A 9,389-nucleotide genomic window follows, 5' to 3' on the forward strand; every position below is an offset into this window, starting at 1 on the left:
ATTAAGTCTTCTCAGATATGGCCTTTGGACCATGATCCTTCTACTTATTGCTATGTAGCTGAGATTACTTGTGTGAGGTCCTATGTCTATCTTGTTGGTTGGGGTCTTGCTAACTTTTTACCTGGGTGAGCTTTGAGCCACAATCTTCCTGATCTCCACCTCCCAAGTAGTTAGGATTCAGCTACTACCCTGTCCTTTTTTGTTTGTAGTGTGAAGGTCAGATTCTTGCTAAATAGTTGAAGCGGGCCTTGAACTTTCAGTCTCCTGAGTGCTAGGATTATAGACATGCAGTGTCACACTGGGTTTCCCTAAACTCTTTGTCTAAAAAGAAAAAGTTTATGTGCCAGTGTACATCATTGAGTATACTACCCTCCCCTTCCCCCCATAAGTACCTGCAACAGAGTGTCAGTCACTGTGGGAACTGGTTCATAAAACATGGCTCCTGTAGTCAAGGACCTCCCTGTTGGATGAGCATGGTCATGTCTATCAGTTTTAATGGTATGGTAAGGTTAGGAGGGGATGTATACAAAAAGAGAGTTTAGGGGCATAGCTGGTTACTCTGTAATCTCATTTTAATAGTTATTTTTTCTACCATAGAATATTATCATGGTCAAGGCATAGCTATTTATTTACAACAAACGATTATTTTGATTGTTGAAAGGGAAGAATTGAAAGGCTGGTAGACTTCGTGTTTTAGAATTCTGGATGCTCTGCATGTGGTGATGATACATTTAATAAACTTTGGCCACTATTTATTGGAAATTGATGGTCATGGCCAGCCTATGTCTGATGTAATTAATCTTAATACATATTTTGGAGATTAGCTAGTTACCTGGGGCCAGAATTTTATAAAATCACATTGATTCATCAGCATGTGTATAGATTTTGAGTGTGTTCTATTATTTCTCTCAAAACATTGGCATTCTCTTTTAGAATCTTGTATGTGTTTTTCTCTAAACTTAGAACCTTAAAGTTTAGTGTAACCAATTATGCAAACATATAAAATGATCTGTCTTTAGGGCTATTCAGTGCAGTGTGATGGTTAGCCTGGTGATTATTTGCCCTTCACATCTAGCCAAATAGAACATTGTTTTTATGCAATCCGCAGTTAATCAAGACACTGGAATAAAAACTAATGTATTTACATGTGCACATTTGAGGGAAGCTGGGAAGAGGGCACAGAATGAGTGGAAAAGCGGGTAAAAAAATACAGCAGAGGGGCCCAACAGCCACAACGGACATTGATGAAAGTGAACTGAGTGACTCAAGGGTGGTGACAGGAGGGAGGAAATGAAAGAAAAAGATGGAACAGATGATACTAAGCAAAATGAAAGAAATGTACATGTCACTCAATTTGGAAGAAAGTTTTATTGTTAATGTTCATGGAGTTCATAAACTTTGTAGATTAGAATGATGATGTCCATCATTGGGAAGGTTAAAATATATACTGTGAAATTTATGTTGTTAACCTCAATAAAGGAAAAAAAACCCCAAAACTAATGTATCTAGAGGTCTTTGATTTTTAGCTTGATTCAAGACACTCCTTTAAAGCATCAAGATGGTAGCCACATAGATTCATTTAAAAATGATGAAGGTAGTATTAAAAACAAAAATAATAAAGTTGAATAGAAAGTACCAGAATCAAGGAGGCATACATTGAATAAAAGAAGCAAATGCAAAGTATATATTGGATTATTCAGCTAAAATAGAAGCCTTGATTCATAGACTTAAGAGGGCTTTGTGGCACTAAATCACCCTTTCCCATTAACAAGCATGTCCGCATCCTGAAAACCTTCCATGACACTTTACATGGAAAAAGGAACTATGTAAGGAACTAGGAAGATAGTATTCTGGACTTTATTGGATTGGACCAGTGTAATCAGGTCCTGATAGGAGAGGGGCAGGAAGGTCTGAGCCAGAGAAGTGAATATGGCAGAGATTGGAATGTTGTGGCCACATGAGAACCAATACAGACACGTGCATATATACATACACATGCACATGCACCATATGTAGATAGTCTAATAATGAGAAGGGAGTATGTTTCTGGCCACAGTAAGGAACACATTTCTAGTCACTGTATTGTAAGATGATGTTGGCTTCATCCCTTCTAAGAGATGCTGTAAAACACTTTCCTTCATTGGATTTCTCTATTTATCCACCCCCACCACCCTTCTTTTGTGTGTGTGTGTGAGTGAGTGTGCATGCCCGCACATGCTTGTGTGCTGGTATTAGGGGAGGCCCTGTCTTAGCTTTTTACAAATTTTGGTTGTTTTGCCGATTCCTTGAACTCAGGGCTTAGGCGCCGTCCCTGAGCTTCTTTTGCTCAAGTCTAATGCTCTACCACTTGAGCCACAGCACCACTTCTGGCTTTTTCTGAGTAGTTTACTGGAGATAAATATCTCAAGGACGTTCTTGCCCAGGTTGGCTTTGAACCATGATTCTCAGATCTTAGCCCCCTGAGTAGCTAGGATTACAGGCCACCAATGCCTAGCTGGCCCAGCTTTTTTACTCAAGGATGGCATGCTACCAATTAAGTCAGATCCACTTTGGTTTTTTGCTGGTTAATCATTGATAATAGTTGCACAGACTTTCTTGGGTGGGCTGGCTTTCAGATCTTAGCCTCCTGAGAACCTAGGATTACAGGCATGAGGTAAAGCACTGACTTCAATTATTTTTGAGTTATAAACCCTTCCTAGGTGCCAGGCATTATGTCTAGTGCTGAGAGGTATATATAATGGGCAAGATCAATAAACTTAATACCTTCCAATGTGTTATTATTGCATTTCTTCTGTGAAGAACATGGATTATAGCTTCAGATCAGTTTCTGAAAGGTTGCAAATCTTTATTCAGTATCATGTAGATAGCAACGTTTCATTTTCCATCTTTGAACATAGAGGGTAAAGCTGAGAGAGGATAAAACTTTTGATGGCAAAATGCTGATTTTTTCAATGAAAACATTTAATTCTAGGTTAACTGATTTTAAAGAGTTAGGATTTATCAGAAAGTATCATGGGAGAACACAATGCTTTTAAATGTAAGATTTAAAAATATCCTGGAAAGTTAATTTTACTTAAGATATATATGAAGGAGACATAGAGAAAGAGAAAACTATGCTCTTATTTTTATTGAGGGAAGTTTGTGTTTGCTAAGACACTGATTCTGACATCAGCATTTGTACCTTGACTATTTATCTGGGGTAATTCTCCTATTTGGAGAGATCAGATAGTACCAGGAGAAAATGGAGGTTCCAAGAACAAAGTGTGCAGATTTGGAGGTGAATCTGGAGTCCCTGTACATTTTGGCCTATCAAGTAAGGCCAGCTGTTCATTTGTTTCCTATCCAGATTTGGAATTCATCCAGTTGCCGGCCGAATGCCTGGTCAGCTTAATGTGCTTCTGGCGGAAGCTGGAGTGCCATATGACATTGTGCTGGAGATGGATGAGATCAACAGTGATTTCCCAGGTGAGTGACAGGGTCAGTGATGAAGTTTAAGGTGCTCTTAGTGTATGTAAAGTGATGCCACAGACTTCAAATCTAAATTGTGGGGTTATTGAAGACTGATTAGTAGGATGAAAAGAGGTCTGTGTATAGTGGATGTGCAATAAAACCTAAGTGAAAGGCAGTACTGAATAAGTGCAGAAGTTTGTAAGCTGCATGCTTACATTTTTTTTTTTTTTTTTTTTTTGCCAGTCCTGGGACTTGGACTCAGGGTCTGAGCACTGTCCCTGGCTTCTTTTTGCTCAAGGCTAGCACTCTGCCACTTGAGCCACAGCGCCACTTCTGGCCGTTTTCTAGATATGTGGTGTTGGAGAATCGAACCCAGGGCTTCATGTATACAAGGCGAGCTCTCTTGCCACTAGGCCATATTCCCAGCCCCCATGCTTACATTTTTTTCCTCCAGGCATTGAAGGATGGTTCACGTCCTGGTGTGTGGAGCACAAGAGAATCTGAGACCTGGGCAGACCAGGAAGTACTAAGTAGTGGCCTTGAACTAGATACCATAGGCTCCTCATTATCATTCTGTTGCTGACTTAGATTCTTGCCATTGGCTGAGATTTTACTGATTTTATGTTATCCAAGGAAGCAGTTCCTTCCTGACCCCTCTCCCCTTCATTCTTTTTGATCCTCTTTCTTTTCTCCCCGCCCCCCTCTTTTCTTGTCTTTTTGTTCTTGTAGTAGGACCTTGTGAGATAAGGTACTATAGTTTGTAACTGTCATTGTGTAGATGTTGAGTAATGGTGCTGTTTGGCCTAAGATCATGTTTGTTAAAATTAGACTAGTTGTCCCTGGAAAGTATCTACTGTAAACTTAAAAAAATACTATTTACTAGAAAAAATGACATTGTGTGTATGTCTAGATGCACATGGCATTTTTTGGCAACATCCTAAGGTAGTTTAAATTATAGTCCTTAAAGAATTTAGGCCATTTTAATTTTACGCCTCTTTTAAAATTTTGCTGTTGTTAAATTATGTGTAAAAGCCGCCAGTTCCAGGAATTGTGGACACAGCTTTAATATAATGTAGACTTTCAGGCCATTGTCTTTTAGGCATAAGATTGAATCTTAAGTGGTCATTTTAAAAGTTAAAAATGGATACATGTCTTATAGATTCATATGAATAGCAAGATAATTTGGGGATAATAAAAGAATTACAAAGTCAGATTGGATAGAACCATTGGGAGAGGGAATGTACAGTGAAGCCGGCTATAGTGTAGATAGTCATATTCAAGGCAGACCCTACATCTGTGTTTTAGGTGTGTGTCTGAATTGACCAATGTTTCTGATAAAGCTGTAACAGGCCTGCTACGATGAACATCTCATAAATACTAGCTTTTATAAAGATCACTATAATTTGCCTGAAAAAACGTTGAAATTGACTCATTTGTATTTTCTGTTTTTGTTCATGTAGACACTGATTTGGTCCTTGTAATTGGAGCTAATGACACTGTTAATTCAGCAGCCCAAGAAGATCCCAACTCTATTATTGCAGGCATGCCAGTCCTTGAGGTCTGGAAATCAAAGCAGGTAAGTTTCAGATTTGCACTTTATAATTTACTGGAAATATGTCCATACAGCCTCCTTGGGTCACTGGATTAGAAGTGATGATGCCTTTTATGAGGCTCCGGATTAAGAACCTATGCCTAGTTTCTGGTATCCAGCTTCTGTCTGTTCTCTGGCTACTGAGTGAGTGCCTTGTCATGAGTAGAACCAGATGAGTTTATGTGGATGAATTAACAAAATCTGTAACCACAGTTAAAGCAAGAGCTGTGAGCTTTTGGAATGACTCTGGCCACCTTCCAGATCAAGTCCAGTAGAGCAGATGGCTTCCCTCTGGGACAGTGAGTCACTATCATAGCCTCCATATACCAAGATGAACACATTTTTTTAATAAATTTTTTTGGAAAGGGAATTTGTAGGTTGTTATGGAGTGTCTAGCAGAAAGGTGTTTTCGAAATCCAAGCAATAACATGGCATAAGGAAGGTGGCTTTACTTATACATATTGCTTCTGACAAAAGCTAATTGCTAAATGTTAAGAGAATGCAAAGGCTTGGACATTTTCCTCTTCCATAGAAGAGAGTGTATATGTTTACCATTCCCGAGTCTTTTGTGTGCTTTCCTCCTAAATTTGTTGCTTTTTTTGTTATATATACATGATTTAAAAACTTAGCATTTGAAACGAGTCAGAAGATATGAAATATACTTGTTCACATATATATGAAATATTACTACACTAGTAGCCAATATTTGAGAGTAATGGTATATAATGTAGGAATAATTTTGTAGTCCTTCTATTTTTGAGTAGGTTACATGTTCTAGAAGAGCATAAAAAGGCTTTTAGTCTTAAGAGTGACTTGATATTCAACAGGACAGCAAGATCCATAATGTGTGGCAGTACTTTAGATTCATTTACCCCTTTCAGTCTTCATTAAAGTATTGTTAGTTATTTGTTCTGCCCTTAATTACTTTTTAGACTTCTTTTTTTCTAAAACTTCTTTTATTCTTTATTCTAAAGTGATAGAAAAGACTCATACGATTTCCCCACTCAACCACACTTACTTTAGAACTTGTAAATGGGAGCTTATGCACTAAATTTGTTGTCTTTTGCTTATTCAAGGAAAGGTGAATGGTAGCACTAAAGGTGCTGTTTTTTCCTGGTTAGAGAATTTTATTCATAGTCACCCTAGAGTGAAGCACAAGGAAGAAGAAAATCAATGTAATTTCATCACTCAGAGATAGCCTATTGTTAGCATGTAGTTTTCTTTGATGGGTATGAGAGTATGCTCATACTTAAAAACTAACATTAATGTAGTCAGTATAGACATACATTTAAAAATATTCTTAATGTTTTTAAGTCTCTGGACTGAAGAATTAGAATTGTTACAGGCTTGTCTTCACACTTAGAGAAGAAGTTAGAGTGTTCCATTGCATAGTTAGATGGCTAAAATTTTACTGTATATTTCTTGCTCATTGCTGGTATTCTACCACTTAAACCAGCCCTATGTAATGTACTATATACTTCAAAAAGCTGGGAAGGGGAGACTACATTTTTTTTTTTAACTGTAAGTAAATGATAAATATCGGAGGAGGTAGTTATGCTTGACCTAATTTAAATATTACACAATGGATGCAAGTATTGAAATACTACTTGTAGGCTATAAATATGAAGTTTTTTATGCTTTCATATATTCTAAAAGTAAATTTAAAAGAAGTTTATAAATGAAAACAACAGTGATAAGAAAAAACAAAAGTAGAGAAGGGCAATGTTTGTGTGACTCACAGATCCTAACTGGGTCTGTTGAATACATTCTCTCATTCAATGTTTGGTTCTTAGGTCATTGTCATGAAGAGGTCTTTGGGTGTTGGCTATGCTGCTGTGGACAATCCAATCTTCTACAAATCCAACACAGCTATGCTTCTAGGGGATGCCAAGAAGACGTGCGATGAGCTACAGGCAAAAGTTAGAGAATCCTATAAGAAGTAAATGCTAAAAAAACCCACTTCTTCAGATGTAGGAACAGGCATAGTATCGGTATACATGGTAGAACCACATCTGTAGCAAAGCTCCTGGGAGAAAATGAAGGCTGAAGAGAGCTTAGAAAATTGAGGGAGATTTTTCAAGAGCAGAGATTTTTTTTTAAAATAAAAAAAACAACAAAAAGAATGCAAATTCTTAAGTGTATGTCTGTGCAATTTTTTTTGTTGTTAAGAAGCAAAAGCATTTTATAAAAGAAAAAAAGAAGAGTCTCATTTTAGTTGTAATCCAGTTGGATTTTTAAATTTCTTTTCAGGAACTAGAAATATTTTCACAACTTGAGTGTTTAGAATTATAGGACTTAAAGTATGCCCAAGTCTGAAAAATGTGACATAATTTGAACAGACAAGTACATATATCTATGTGTTTTCCAACAAATGTTATTAATTTGGAACTTCTACCAACTCCTGACTTGTCCTTTTGTATTTTAATGATAATTTGAACTGTTATTTGTTTTTCAGAATGCTTTTTAGATTCCAGGTTTCGAGTCTATTTTTTCACTTCTATTTTAATACATAAAAGTATATGCAATCTTCAAGATATGCTGGAAACAAATGATCTGCTTTACAGGTTCAAAGAAATGTATAGCTTGAAATTAACGCTGGTTGTATTTTTGAAAAACCCTTTTCTAATTCAATCAATGTATAATGTGTAGTACTGTATTGAAGGCACTTGAATGGAATTCAGGACATTTGACTAATAAAATAAGTTTATCCTTTTTGCAAGTGATGTAGCAATCATCTCTGGCAACAAAAATCTTACTGCTAACATTATAATTGCTCACATAGTAATGAGTTTTAGGTCATTGCTGACCTACTGCTATGAAATAGACGTCATTAATCTGTCTTAACTGTTTATAAGAATGGATTTTTTTAAACCACAGGATGTTTTGAGGTCTTATGTAATTTAATGACATTTGAGAGAAATAATACTTTTAAGGCTGCTACTTTGCTTATTTAAGTGCCAGTGAAGATCTTGTGTTTTGTATTCTGCCAAAAGCTCTGATTATAGGTGAGTATGAAGCATATGTGTCAATTTTCTACTAAGTTTCTCAAAAAACAGTGTACTTACTAAAATGCTATCTCTAAATCAGAAAAAAATCAGTAAAAATTTCTTATTCTAATGCTTAGGATTTTTCAGTTTGATTAACAATTTATGTTTTGTTGTGCCTGAGATTGGGGAGTGTGTGTGTGTGTGTGTGTGTGTGTGTGTGTGTGTGTGTGTGTGTGTGTGTAAGCAGGAAAGATTTAAAAAAACTGTAAGGAATATAATTTTTTAAATTGATCTAAGGTTAGTAGAACCTCATAACTGAAGCTTATCATGAAAATTCAGTTAGAAGAAAAATTAAACAGTATCTCCATTCAAGTCCTGTTCCTTCTTTTAACTGAAGGTTATAGATATATCTGGGAAATAACCATTTGACTTAAAATAGTTTGTGGGTTCAACTTATATTTAAGTGTATTAGAGGAGATATTTTTGCTTTCCTTTCCCTGGATGCCATTTGATCATGTCTGGAGACATTTTTAATTGTCTCAACTGGGCAGAGCTATTGGTAGTGACTGAGAAACAGTCAGAATGCTGCTCAGTGTCTCACAATGCACAGGATACTACTCAGTCATAGAGTGATCATAGTACCAACGTTGAGAAGCCTTGGTCTGCTCTGTTGTTTTAGTCCAACTTCTTTCTAGATGGTTTAAATGCCACTTATTCTGTCTTGTAGCTTTAGGGACACAGTGTGTTTTCATAGTCTTTTTTAAAGTTATGTGCTTAATCAGATGTTGAAGCTATATTTTCCTGAAGCTCCGGGAGGTGAGGACAGTCAGCACTTTGATTCCGTTAAGCCTGTAATGATTGACTAAACTTGGTTGCCTCTGAGGATTGTCAGCAGCAGAGGACAGGTCTTTAAAAATGACTGTATTGACTCAGCTTTTTCTGAGCCACAAAACAGGAAAAATGAAACAGACCTAGAAGCAAACACCTAGAGTGGCTTCCTATGCTCTCATTAGCCACTGAGTATCCAGATGAGCTGATGACTTCACGGGGGTAGGTGGTTCAGTGAGAACTGACTTCACCTAGTACAAAAGCCCTTTAGTTATATGAAGGACAAACAAGATCATGTGGTTTAGGGGTAACCCTGAAGGCAGTGCCCTGTGTACCTTCCAGACATATGCTGAGCCCCTGATTGAGTTCTAGCTGATGCTCCTGTTTTTAGAATCCCAGTTGAGATAAACAAACAAATAAAAAGAAAAACAACAAACCCAGAGCATTAAGGAAGCTTAGCCTAAAGACTGCTAGTTCAAGGCCAGCTTGGACTAAGTAGAGAGGCCTGTCTCAAAAATTTTTATGTATGTATT

At 36.9% G+C, this 9,389-nt stretch overlaps 1 protein-coding gene across 4 annotated transcripts in view; it reads left to right on the forward strand.

Annotated features, from left to right (window-relative positions):
• Positions 1-7,760, forward strand: part of Nnt (nicotinamide nucleotide transhydrogenase) — a 107,902-nt gene extending 100,142 nt beyond the window's left edge. For all 4 annotated transcript variants that reach the window (XM_048368472.1, XM_048368474.1, XM_048368473.1 and 1 more), the window contains exons 20-22: positions 3,347-3,465; positions 4,911-5,026; positions 6,835-7,760. In XM_048368472.1, the coding sequence (XP_048224429.1) occupies positions 3,347-3,465; positions 4,911-5,026; positions 6,835-6,984 (385 nt within the window). In that variant the 3' untranslated portion in view covers positions 6,985-7,760. The remainder of the gene's footprint in view (positions 1-3,346; positions 3,466-4,910; positions 5,027-6,834) is intronic.
• The last annotated feature ends 1,629 nt before the right edge of the window (positions 7,761-9,389 follow it).

Source organism: Perognathus longimembris, chromosome 19, assembly GCF_023159225.1.
Source record: "Perognathus longimembris pacificus isolate PPM17 chromosome 19, ASM2315922v1, whole genome shotgun sequence".
NCBI classification, from domain to species: Eukaryota; Metazoa; Chordata; class Mammalia; order Rodentia; family Heteromyidae; genus Perognathus; species Perognathus longimembris.